Source organism: Anas acuta, chromosome 7 (assembly GCF_963932015.1).
Source record: "Anas acuta chromosome 7, bAnaAcu1.1, whole genome shotgun sequence".
NCBI classification, from domain to species: Eukaryota; Metazoa; Chordata; class Aves; order Anseriformes; family Anatidae; genus Anas; species Anas acuta.
The window spans coordinates 10,784,717-10,797,742 of NC_088985.1; the positions used below are offsets into that span (position 1 = coordinate 10,784,717).

The 13,026-nt window shown below is 46.3% G+C and overlaps 1 protein-coding gene across 3 annotated transcripts in view; it reads right to left on the reverse strand.

Annotated features, from left to right (window-relative positions):
* Positions 1-120: 120 nt before the first annotated feature.
* Positions 121-13,026, reverse strand: part of CDHR1 (cadherin related family member 1) — a 47,301-nt gene continuing 34,395 nt past the window's right edge. Inside the window, exons 14-16 of one of the 3 annotated variants that reach the window (XM_068687983.1) lie at positions 11,422-11,650; positions 10,232-10,486; positions 121-3,919 (exon numbers count right to left, since the gene is read on the reverse strand). In XM_068687983.1, the coding sequence (XP_068544084.1) occupies positions 3,368-3,919; positions 10,232-10,486; positions 11,422-11,650 (1,036 nt within the window). In that variant the 3' untranslated portion in view covers positions 121-3,367. The other 2 variants (XM_068687982.1, XM_068687984.1) reach the window with 2 other exon arrangements.

Here is a 13,026-nt window from a genome sequence, read left to right on the forward strand (position 1 = left end):
AGGTAAGACTTCCTTTCCTCTTCATGCACAAATATAGAACTTTAAAATAAAACCTGACTTCGTGACCTTGCATTTGCTACGCAAATGAAGACAAGAAGTCAAATAAAACCTTCCTAACAACCGTCCTAACACAAGCTCACCGTAAATGAGTGGGGCTCCCTATCTAAACAAGAGTGAGACATGGAAAGTCAAAAATGAGGCAGGCTGATTATTTCCCACCACTGCAGCCTGATTTCTCAGCCCCTGGTTCAGATGATGAATCGTTTCACAGTGCCCTGCAGGAAGGAGGGCACTCCAGCTTCCTGAGCCGGTCGGAGGCGGCAAGGAACCGCGGCTGCTGCGGGGATGGTCTGGGGGCAGACCGGGGCTGCACACGACAGGGAGGGAGAAGCAAGGAGGCTGAATCACAGCGAGGACATGGCCAGGGAAGAACAAAACCTCTGATGACCACGCGCAGGATGTGAGTACTCTATTGCATGTCCGGTGAGTGCTGGCATCGAACCAAAACCTGCTGCTGGGTGAGTAGCGTGCCTGCCCCAGGGCTGTGCCACAGTCGGGTGCTGGGCATTTCTGCCGTCCTGGCAGTGGTCACACAGCAAGCAATCAAAAAGGCATCTCTGCCAGCAAAAATACACCACGAGAAGAATCATTTGTAATTTTTTTTTTAATTTATAAAAAAAACCCTCTGAAGTTGAAGTACAAAGTAACTGGAAAAGTCTCACAACATAGTAATAAAACAACTTTATTCCCTCTTAAATATAATCTCTAACACTAAGCCTGTAATTCCTGCTAAATCTCACTTAATTGAATGGTCTTTACAGGCTTTCCTCATCTGAGAATGACCACTGAATACTGGCTTCAACACGACATCAGGAAAACAGTAGTATGGGGAATAGATCACAAGCCTTTGGTGCCCCATGAAACATTGCAGAGCCTGCAGGAGACACAGCCAGTGAAAGGAGCCTGTGGGGCCGTGGGAGTGGGACCGAGGCTGAACGGCGGTGACAGGGCTGCGTGTCCCCTCCCTCCAAATGGCTCAGGGCCAGAGGATGAGGTGGACGCAGTGCACAATGCAACGGCCTGGGAGCCAGCAGCAGGGGTAAGCAACGGGCCCTGAGGGAAGGCGAGAAAAGGGTGTAGAAAATGAAAGACCTGGTGGAAAAGGAGCCATCGGCACCAACAAGGGCTGCCATGCTGCCACGCCCCTCCATGCTGGGCACTCATCACCCCCCTGCCACTGCCTCTGCTCCCTGTGAAGCCTCTGCCTGGTTCAGGGCACGGCCCTCAGACTGCGCTGTCCTTACCAACAGCTCTACAGCTGCACGGCCCCTCATGCAGCTCCTCGTGCAGTCCCATACCAAGGGGCCACCTCAGAGAAACGTTCAAGTGTGCATTTTATGTGTGTTGCTCCCCACACCCAGCAGACTGCTGCTCCTTGCTGCTCTGCAGCCCGCAGTCCCTGACCTGCGCAGAGAGGGGGCTGAGTCCTGACGCACTGCGTGCCTGGAGAGCTGGGCCCGGTGGCTCGCGCTGCGAGGAGACCCAGCGCACGGGCATGGCCCGAAGCCCGGCACCACCAGGGCTGGTGCCAGCTTATGCAGCAAACTCGGGGCAGCACCAGGCCCTGCGGCCCCTCTCAGCTGCAGCTCCTGGCTCAGCCCGTGGGTGACAAGAACCACGGTCACCCTCTGGCTGCTGGGTGGAGTAAATGGAAGTTAAAAAATAGAGGATTTTTCTCTCTGTTGGTGATGGCTCATTGAACCAGCTATCTGCTAAGGTGATGAAACCCTGGTCTGGCTGAAGGGAATAAGACCAGCTAATGGGGTGAAGGAAGAGGAGCCCCAGAGGAGCAGGTCCGCTGGTCCAGCTGAAATGACAAAAAGCAGCCTCGAATGAACACAGCAGCCTGTCACTTAGGGTTTGCTCCCCATCCTGATGCTCATGGTGTCCATCCACAACAGCAAACCCACGGCAGCCAGCACAGCTGCCTTACGGGGTCAGGGCTTGGGCATAGGGCGCTGCTCCCCAGCTAGGCCAGTGCATGCTGCCTTCTCCCCAGGTGACAGGAAACAGCCAGGCCCAGCTGAAAAACAGCTCCTCAGAAACAAACACGAGAGAGAAACTGTGGGGAGGGCCAGTAAAAAAATCTGCTCTGCCTTCAGTGCCTTTTTACTGTCACCTAACAGGAAAAAATTGTCATCCTCCCCACACCCTTTCCAGTTAGCTGTTGCATAATTCAGTCAAAAATGCTACTAGGACAAGCCAGAATATTTTATGGAAACTTCCTTTTGCACTCACCAGTCCCTGGAGCAAGCCAGGAGAGGTGATGAAATACATTCCCCGACACCTCCTGCTAGCAGCATAAAAAAAAAAACAAGTAATCTTTCCAGACACATTCCTGACCGACATATGTGACTTTCCAGCACTTGTCTCTATTTTTCACTTATCATTTTTCTCTCGCCTTTACCTTATCTTCCCTGCTGCTTTAATCAAGTCCTCCTGCTGGCCTGCCTCTCATTAGGGGATGCAGAGTCGGAAGGAGGCAGTATTGAGTGAGTGCTGCTACTGAATTTCTGTGCTTGCATCCTGGCCTGGCTGGTCCTCCCTTCCCCTGATTAGCAGGCAAGTCCAGGGTGGAAGCGAAGCGCAGCATCATGCCAATGTGCTCCGGCAGAATCCAGCATAAACGGCAGGAAAATGAAGAACTTCTCCAAGCCTGCCCGCTTACCTGCAGGATGAGGGGTACCAAGGCCGTCAGCACATCGTTCTGCCAGCTGCTACCCTGCACTTCGCGCCCCAAGGGCAGCAGGCACCAGCTACATGCAGCTCCCTCCCAGCGTGCCGTGCCGCTGCTCCAGGAGCCCCGCACACCAACCCTAGTGCCACAGCCAGACCAGCATCTTCAACACTGGGCCTGGGAATTGAGGGGGGTTTTCGGACACCTCAGACCCCCGTGCTGGACCAGACGAGAAGTGGCATCTGCCAGCGCCTCGGCTGCAGAGCACCTTGATGCAGAGCAGGACTCCAGCTAAGGGCTTCCCAAACTGGGGCAAGCTGAGCTGCTGGTCGCTTGGGGAGACTGCCTAGCGCAGGGGCATAGTACTGAGCACCCATCAGACAGCTGCAGGGTGGAACCAGCACTGGGACACGACACAAAGGAAGTGCAGTCCTAGCTGGGCATGGACCACAGCGTTTGGTACAGGTGGGGCAACTTCGTAGCATGTAATACTTTCAGGAGGTGAGGGGGACTATCGGAGCAAGAAGCTGCTCTCAGTTCACAGGGTGCTGACAGACACAGGGAGGACCACGGCACGTAATATATCCACGCACAGCCACAAGGCGCAGTCTCTGGGGCTGCCGAGAGCGCCTAGATGTGGGGCTCACCGATAGCCGCATTCCTCTTCTCAAACCTCATTTTGAGCTCTGACACCAGGGCGTTGTGGGCACTGCTGTGACCTCGCTTCTTCAGCTGTTTGTTGATGAACTTGGGGGTGAGGGAGCCGGACACGGTTGGCACCCGCCACCCTGGGGCGTCCCCGCTGGAAGCCAGGGCAGGAGGTGGCGGGGGCACAGGGGCGGCTGGTGGCACGGGGGCAACCTGGACGTTGTTGTTGCTGTTCTCGTTCTGCAGGCTCTGTGCATCATCCTCGACGACAAACTTCTCCGCGGCATTGCTGGGCCTCTTGAACTTCAGCCACTCCATCCTGACCGTGCGGGACGGCTGGGGCTGCCTCTTTTTTATGATCCTTCTTACCGGCATGATTTTGTTGGAGCGCTTATTGCGCCAGAACATGGCAGTAGAGATCATGATAGTTATCAGCACCATGATGCCCATGACACCAGCTAGCACTCCTAAGGCTTTCATGGGGTTATCTTTAGTTTGCATCAAAAAGGCGGCCATAGGCCCTTTGTGAAGAGTCTGTAAAAGAGTACAAAGAAAACACATGACTTACTCTGTGGGACAGACAGTGACCTAGAAATTTCATTTGTCCAAAATATGTGACAAGCAGGGGCCACTACTGGAAGTTGTCTCTAAAGAAAAGTGAGAGTCAAAGAGCCAGTCCAGCTTTGCACAATTTGGAGCAGGAGACTGGGCAAGCGCTGCAGTGTTGAGAGAAGGATGGTGGTCAAACACAAAAGCTTACAGGAGTATTACTGCCAAATTAGGGCAGATTCCTGCTTATCACCACAGTGTTTGTTTAACTTGCAAGAACTGAGCAAGAAAATAATTGGCTCTGGGATCTGCAGCTGTATTGTTGTACTATATGTCAGAAATAATTTCCTAGGAATAATAGCGTTGAACCCAAACAGAAGTTTATGAGTAGAAAATGATCTTTTGAAAACAGCCGCAGGTGATACGGTGATGCAGTTTATAGGACCATTAGTGAAAATGGCATTTAAAAGATTATGAGAAAACTACGCTTTATAAAATTACAGTGTACAAATGAGTAGTTAGCAGGTACGTGCTGCATTCTGTTTTCAAGTACTCTTTTACAGACATAACAAAACTCTTTGAGGTAAGGGACATGATTAGAGCTAAAGAGCTTTGTTTTCAGAAATAAGAAAAATAAGCAGTGACGTAAGCTACATATGGCATATTAAGGACAAATGAATGACCAGTTCACTTTGCAGCTTAGCACACTGTGCGTCTCGGAGGTCCCCGTATAATTTTGCGGATTTTGCCCTGCGGGTGGAGCTTGGATCTTTTCACACTTTTCCAGTATATGATGGTGGAGATCACCATTGTTACAGAAATGGTGGAAAGGACGCCACTCATGCAAATTCCAAATATCGTCCATGGACGCTTCTTGAGGCCTAAAATATAGGATTTTACCCTGGACTTGATCTGGAAATGTCAAAAATAAGAGAAACGGTCAACCCATGCATGGTTGTATTTGAAAGAGGTGAGTATCTGTTATATATACAACTAGGGAGCTAGGGTGAGACGCTTATGGAACAGATAGCATGGAAAATAAAGGGAGCTGAGTGTCTTCACTTCTGTATTTTCACAACCTACCTCAGGCACATTATCCAAGACCGTTGTTCCCATAATCTGAATGTTTCCTATTGGCAAAGACAAATGGGCAAATACATGCTATTGGAAGTCATGGACCACTTTACCTTACCAGTAGGGACCAATTTTCTTTTTTGTTGTTGTTGTGCAAAGTTTTCCCATTATTCAATGAGCAACAGACCTGAGCTAGAAAAAGCAAAGCAGCCCACGACTGTCAGAGCTTGGATTCAACATCAGCTTTGCTGTTGTGCATTACATAGATATTGTGTACTTAAATTCCGTCAGATGGCAGAAATTCTATCCTAGCTTACCTTAACTTCATGTGAAAATCTGATGAATTAAGTGTCAGACAAACCCTGCTAAGTAGTACATGACCTGAAATGAGTCCACTTATGAGTGTTGTCGAGATCTATTCTGTAGCGTGCCACAGACGGCTACATAATATAGAACTGACATGAGAAAGATGACATATACTTAAGATGATGCTATATAGATCAGTAATAATTATTTGACTAGCTATTTGCAAATCTTGAATAAATGAGATTAGACAGAAGTACGTGTCCCATGTTGTCAGTGTACAACGGTTCCAGGTTCGAGAACTGATGAAGATCATACGGTGAGTTTCAGAACACAGTTTCATTCAACTGCCCTTCATCTCACTAAGTTTGACACTTGTTCAGAGCTTCCAGGTATGAAGAGATGATTAATACTGAAGCTAAACCCATTAATAGTTAGCTGGTTCAGCCTATGTTCTAATTACTGGGATGCTACTATACAAGTGTGGCCTAGAATAAGCCTTGAATGAGAACTGCTCAGTGATGTTTGCATAAAAACATGCGGCATTTTGTAAGCATACAGTGGTAAAATTGCTGTTTGTTGTGGGCATGACATTCGCAGGATAAATGGGAAGAGTGATTTGCAAAACAAGCCTGGAACGTCATCATCTTAGCTGTCCTGCAGACAGGCTTATGGTAAGTGCATTTGTCACCAAAAAGCTTCGATATCCTGTGTCATCCCCGTGACCCAGTCAGGTAACGCAGAGTCCAGGTCTGAGAGAGGTTTGAGCACCCTCTTACAGTCAAAGTGTGGGAGCATTTGGACACTGAAGTTTAAGTACCTCGTCTCTGAGCACTTCCCTGCACAACCAACGCACCTCCAAGGCACTGCACCGTTACCAGCAGTGCGTCAGAACTGGGCCATCAAATAGCGCTGCTTGGTAATTTATGTAGCCAGTATTTTTTCCCTAGGAGGGACGTTGCATTTTGGAAAGTGCTGATTTTTCTTGAACAGATTAAACAATGGCAGATGCACAATGAAATTAAAGCTGTAATGGGAAACACTGTCATATTTCTGGGCCTAAACACGGAGGAAATGCTCTGTTTCACAACAGCCATCAGAGGAGTTAAAAATACCACTGCTCACAACAGATAATGTTCTGATGGTTCTTCTGCTGCGATTTCACAGCTATAATGAGAACCAGTGAAAGGTTGGCAGACAGTTCAGAACTGTGGCAGAAGTTTGGAAGTAGCTAAGCTGTGTATCAGCTTTGAGAAAGGGGATGTCCAATCCTGGGACAAGAATGCAATTAAAGAGATTAAAGCAACCATTTGGAATAAAACACACCATGAGCTATTCATCATTTAACACACGCATGGTCCTGGGCTTCTCATGCAGAAGCCTTGCAGCCATCTGTCCCCTGCAGGGAAGCTCCTCAGCCAGCGTCCCTCAGCGTGCCGAGGTGCCCGGCTCTGCACCCCTGGGACTTGCCAGCTTTTGAGGGGCCGGTCTCCAACACTGACACGTGCCTTTGAAGCTGGTTTCATGGACTCAGCACTGTGCAGCTTCAGGACAGGTATGACTCTGTGACATGGGTCTTATTCTCACCATCCTTCCTCCACAGTGGCTTTCTCCTCAAAACCCCAAGTTTACCAAAGAAGATGCTCGTGTCTCCTTTTGCTACTGAAAGGGTGACTTCCTTCCTTCACTTTTTACTCTTCTGCCACAACAGCCTGCAGCGTGCAGACATCCACACCTCCTGGCAGCTTCTCAAGAGCCTTTCATAGCGCGTGGGCTGCAGCATGCAGAACGAGTGGGCAGTGCATCGTCCCGAAGTTGGACCCAACAGGAGTGTGTGGCTGAGCTGTTTAAGCATGGGAGCAGCTAAGGCTCCTCAGCTATATTTAGAAGTCTCAGTAAGCAGGCGAAGCTGTTAAGAGCCCAAGCTATCACGGATTATAGACAAATCAGGTTGTGTCAACTTCAGCAAGTGCATCTGTAAAACGAACCACTGGTTGTGACGAGCCCACTTCCACGTTTTTAGCATTTCTTGGGTTTTGCCTCAGATTAGACCTAGCCTTGTTGCAGGGATGGTTGCAGAGTGTGTAAAAGAGAGAAGGAAATACACCTTCTGTGAGTTTGTTGAACCTTTAAATCAGGGGAATGTACTCATCAGGTATATTTAGAAGTCTAAATCAGTGGCCAAAGCTATTAAGAACCAAAGGTGTCACAGATTATACTCTCTAAATGTGGACTAAAGCTCTGGGCTGTGAAGAGCTGTAAATAAACGCCCCCGTATCCTAGCAGGACCTCAGCGGAGTCACGAGGAGGCAGGGGGATCCCCCATCAGGCCAACCCTCAGGATCAGGACTGGGGGATCAGCTACCAGTGAAAATTGCGGGCAGCAGGAATAGATTTTTTGAGTGACATTAGGGTGCAAAAAGCATGGCTTTTTCAGCATATGCTTCTTACTCTGTTGAGAAAGGATAGGAGATTAACAGATGCCATTCAATACCAATTTCCATAAAAACAGACTCGGTTAAATTAAAAGGCCTCTGGAATTTTTTATTGCTGTATTGTTCCAACAGCAAAAGGTCCTTTTGATGTGCAATACTGCTGAACTTAGCCACAAGGCATCTATCTCGAAGGGCACAGCCTCGCGCTAATTGCAGTGGTAAATGTTAATCAGAAAATATGCCTGTTTAATTACTTGGTGTGATTAACACTGCAGGAAACCTCTGGAGGATGCATTCAAAAATACCTTCCTTATCCAAAATCAGTAATACATAAATACCCACCAAACAGCTAACTAAGAGAGACTTTGTGCAGCTGGAGCACGAAGGATGACATGTAGATTCCTAACAGTCAGAGAGAGGGAGGGAAAAAGAGCGCACACAACGTGCCTCTACCAAGAGACTGCTTCCTGCACAGACTGCTAGCAGTGGCTGTTGTGCCTGGGACACTGGGAACAAGCAAGAGCTTCCTGCACCACCACGGTAACTCACCCACACTGAAGCTGGAACCTGAGTGCTTTTTCAAGGAGGTGTGATGCTCTTGGGTAAAACAAACAAACAAAAAAAACCACAACGCAAATCATTACAAGCAATGAAAGAAGTAGTGGAGAATTGTGCAGAAGCTTACAGAGGACGTGACGTGAGATTAGTGCTGCAGGTCCTGCTGAAGAGACATACTCAAGTGCAGAGAGGATGCTTTTGCTATTTCAGCATACGTGCTAGGACTTGGCAGGGAGAAGAGCATGGGAAGAAGGAATAGCTGTGTCTGAGAAGAATCCAGGTCTTCAGAGCCCTTTCTGTTTCCCCTTTACACTTTATTAAGGAGGAGCTCCCTCACTTCATGCACACCCAGGACAAAAAGGAGCAGAGAGATGGAGAAGACAACTTCTTTTCATCATGTGCTTATGTTACTTCACACACTAGAAGGAAATCCAAGAAACTCTTCATCCCAATGCACCAGGTGCTCTTTTTTTTTTTCTTCTAGATATCCTTCATCAGCCCGCATAGAAGGAGGAAGCCCCGGTTCAGGGACATAACTCCCCCAGCAGAGGAAGTGTGGGTACTCCCACTCTCCTTGACACCCCTCAGCCCTAGCCCCACACACTAACAGATTGGTAAACAGCTCGTCTGTGTACCCCGGAGAGGGGAGGGAGAGCTGGGGGATACGGGGAACCTCCATTTCCATCTCACCTGCACTCTGGGGCCAACAGCTGGGGATAGTGCCTGAGGCCACCTGGTGCCCCTTGTGAGCCACTTATGGTGCAGGGCGAGCCTGGAAGGCAGGCAGTGAGGGTGGGCTTTCCTGCTGTTGGCTGCGAGTAGAGATTCTTATTTGTTGCATAAAACCCACCAAGACTTATGGTTTCCATTGGAGAAAGAGAAAAAAAAAGAACAAAAAAAAAAAAAGAGAGAGAAAGAGAAAAAAAGAGAGAAAGCCAGCTGCTGTCTGCAGGAAGAGATTTGCATCTTTGCCCAGTACGCATCTGGTCCAGAGACCGTCACGCTAATGATGTGTTTCTCATCTACATTAAAGGCCATTTCCTTCCTGCTGGTACCTACTTAAAGGCATAGCATGGCAGTTACGATAAATAAAAATCACACAAGCATGCTCTGCTCGTAAATTGCTGCCTGTCCTTTGGTGGATGAAGAAGTTGGACTACCAGGACACTCTCAACATATGTTTGCTATCTTTTAGGGTGGTCTTTTGTCTGCTAATAATACTGCAATTATTAAACTCACATCCAAATTTCTATTTACTTAAAGCACTTTGATAAAGTTTGCTCACTTTTCCTATGTCACTCATTTGACTTGCAAAAAAAGGTCTAATATAGTTCACTCTGGCCCCAGTTACTTTCTATTAAATTTTGGCAAGGGGGAAAAAAAAGATTGTTTTCTCCTGAATGTAAACAAAAGATCAGAGATTTACCTCTACTCTCGGGAGCCTATAGTCCTTAATTCATATCTGTCTCCAACAATAAAATGCAAGAAACTCATCATTAAAGGTCTGCAAGGCATGTCCTGCGAGGAGCAGCTGAGGACACTGGGTTTGTTAAACTTAGAGAAGAGAAGGTCGAGGGGTGACCTCATTGCTCTCTATAACTTCCTGAAGAGGGGAAGTGGGGAGAGGGAGGTGCTCATCTTTTCTACCTGGTATCTACTGGGAAGATGCAAGTGAATGGCTCAAGGCTGCGTAGCAGAGGTTCAGACTAGACATTTAGAAAAACTTGTTTACCAAGAGGGCAGTTGGATGTGGGAACAGGTTTCCTAGAGAGGTGGTTGATGCCCTGTGGGTGTGTTTAAGATGCATTTTGATAATGCTTTTAATGATAGAGTTTAACATTGGGTCAGCCCCAAAGTACTCTGATAGTTGTTCTTGATCAAGAATCATCCCAGCACTGTTTAGGATTTTTCTAAAATATTTGCTTACCTCCTCTGTGATATCGATCTTCAGAACTGCTGTGGTACTGAAGGAAGGGGAGCCTCGGTCTTTGGCCTGCACCACCACTGACCATATACAGTCCTTGTTCTTTGTAATGTTGTGGATGATGTCCAGAGAACGGATATAGGATTTCAGCTTGATTTCCCCAGTGCTTTGGTCTATATCAAACACGTTGGCTGGGTCTGCTTGCATGATGGAATAATCAACAATGTTGTTGGGTTCTTCTGCATCTTGATCTATAGCCTGGTTGGGGAAACGTAAAGAACAAAGATGTTATTGCTTTGCCTGAAGACAAAACTAAAAGTTTCTGAGCATTCACTTCTGACAACATCCATGTGGTAATTTTTACTGACTGTTTTTGTTTAGTCTTGGAAACAAACTCCCCTTTCCTAGTACCAGCTATGCACCATTTTCTAATGACAAATAGCAGGGCTAGAGTTCTTTTTGTATAAATGATTTCTATTCAAGATTAAAGGGAAGAAGATGAAAAGCAGAATCATAACCTATCTGGAGACCGTAAACGGCCTATCACTAGGGACTTTCTCCCACAACAGCGGGGACAAATGTTGAAATTAATAGAGAACAATGGGATTAGCTCCACACTAACTAAGCTATAGCTGCCTTAAGTTTTTTGCTGTGGTATTTATTCTGCTAGTGTTGGGTGTTGCATAATCAGGCTTGACAATATGCATTCAAATATGTGTAACATCGGATGTTCTGCTCCTTTGCCTGCAAATTGCTATTGCAACGTTTTTTAACCTCCTGTTCTGCACTGGATCACTATATATAGTTCTACAAAGTGAAGGGAATGAAGTTTTGTGGTTGAGCACAATGGCATGGCAGGAAGGTTAAGCATTCAAAACCCTGTACTTTCATTCATTCATCGTGCTTGGGCTTCTTATGATCACTGTATAATCCAGAATCCTCCACCAGCTAATGGTTCAAATACTGTAACGGAACTTTATCTTCTGCCTATAGAATTTATTTCTCTTTCTCAGCAGTCTGTAAATACTACTATTCCATGCTTTAATCCATTTTTTACGTACAAATGGATGTGCAGAATAAAGCCTCAGGAAAAGCCAACTTTCAGGCATTCATCGTGTTCCCTGAGCAATAAACTGCATAGCTGGGGCTTTTCCAAAGCACTCTGCTTTGTGACACGCTGTGTTGTTTCTCACCTCTATCTTCACCGGTGACCCGATGATCATCGTCTTTTCCTGGATGTTTTCATTGAACTCTGGAGAGTGATCATTGACATCTAGCACAGTGATGAACACTTCAGCCAGGCTGTACTTCCCATCTGTGTCCTCTGCTTTCACATAGAAATTATACTTAGAGTTCACTTCAGCATCTAATACAGCCCAGGGCTGGGTGTAAATTATACCTGTTGATGGGTGGATTAGGAACCTGAAAAAAAGAAGCACAGAGAGATTTTGAGGTTTATTTATTATTTTTTTTTGGTAACCTAACATATGTTTATAATAGCCTGGGGCAAAGGTGGGTTCTAAACACTGAAATACTGTGCTCAAAGATCAAAGACTGGTATTCTTCACCTTCCTTCTGTCAGGCTGATGTTTCTGAATCATTCACTCTACCTATCTTTGGTTTGTTCCTTTAGGCTTGAAAACCACAGATGTGATGTGAACACCACAGCGTCTGGTGTTTTTCTATTCATTGTGCACTAGCCATTTTAGCTGCATTTTCTGTTAAAGGCTTTGTCCTAAATAAATGCTCAGCTCGATGGCCTTCCTCCAGAATAATTTCTTCATGTTAAAAAATTAAGGAACTGCCTATTTGTTCAGTTTATAAGTACAACGTATTTGATAATGTCCTGAATAAATTAAAAATGATTGATATCTCCTCAACAGCTAAAGGAAGGTTGCTGAATATCATGTTTAAACTCTTTGCTTCTCAGAATGGGTAAGAAAAATGGCTGCTCTCAAATCCCCAGAAGTGCAGGGCACATTATGTCCTCCAAAACTAATCACTTTTCCACAGACTGGCACTGGGATGGAGAGGGTGTTCAGATTTATCTGTAGCAAGTTCACTTCTACACATTTGTAATTACTGAGACACTATCAAAAGTGACATGCGAAAGCTCAGATTTACAAAGATACCAACGCAGTGTCTTTTGTTAATGGACTACCAACATAGGCTCCAAACAGTAGGGTTTTTAACAAATGAAAGGTTTTGTATATCTCCTTTAATTAGTTTAAAGGATGACAAAATATTTTCTGTATCTCAACTGTGAGCGTAATTGAGAGTGATTATAAAACATGCACTTAGTAATCCAGAATCATCAATTGTTAGCATTACTCTGTTAAATACAAATACAAGTCTGGATGAAAGCCAGGACCTGGAGGTGGAAAGAGCTGTGCAAACTCTTGGTAGGAGATGGTGCCTGTGCTGAGTGCCTCTTTAGTGCCCAACCCAGTCTCACCACACAGACAGAACTCTCATCATTGCCATTTTAGTGGAAGAACAGAAGCAGTGAGATGTGAAGAGACTGTAGCAGTGCACCCCACTCCCAGTGTCACTTTGGATAGAGAATTACTGACGTAATGGCTGTGTCTTCAACAGCTAACACTATTCCTCTTACTCAGGTAAAACTCATCTTTCTGCCAATGCAACTGCATTTCCACTGATGCAACCCTGTGATGAAAAAACATGCTCCTAATTGAAAATCTCAAATCTATGTTCAGCATATCTGGAGGTTCAATGCTTAAGAAATCAATCCAGCCTTGGAGCGCCATGCCAACCTGGCACAAGCAAAAGAAAAAAAA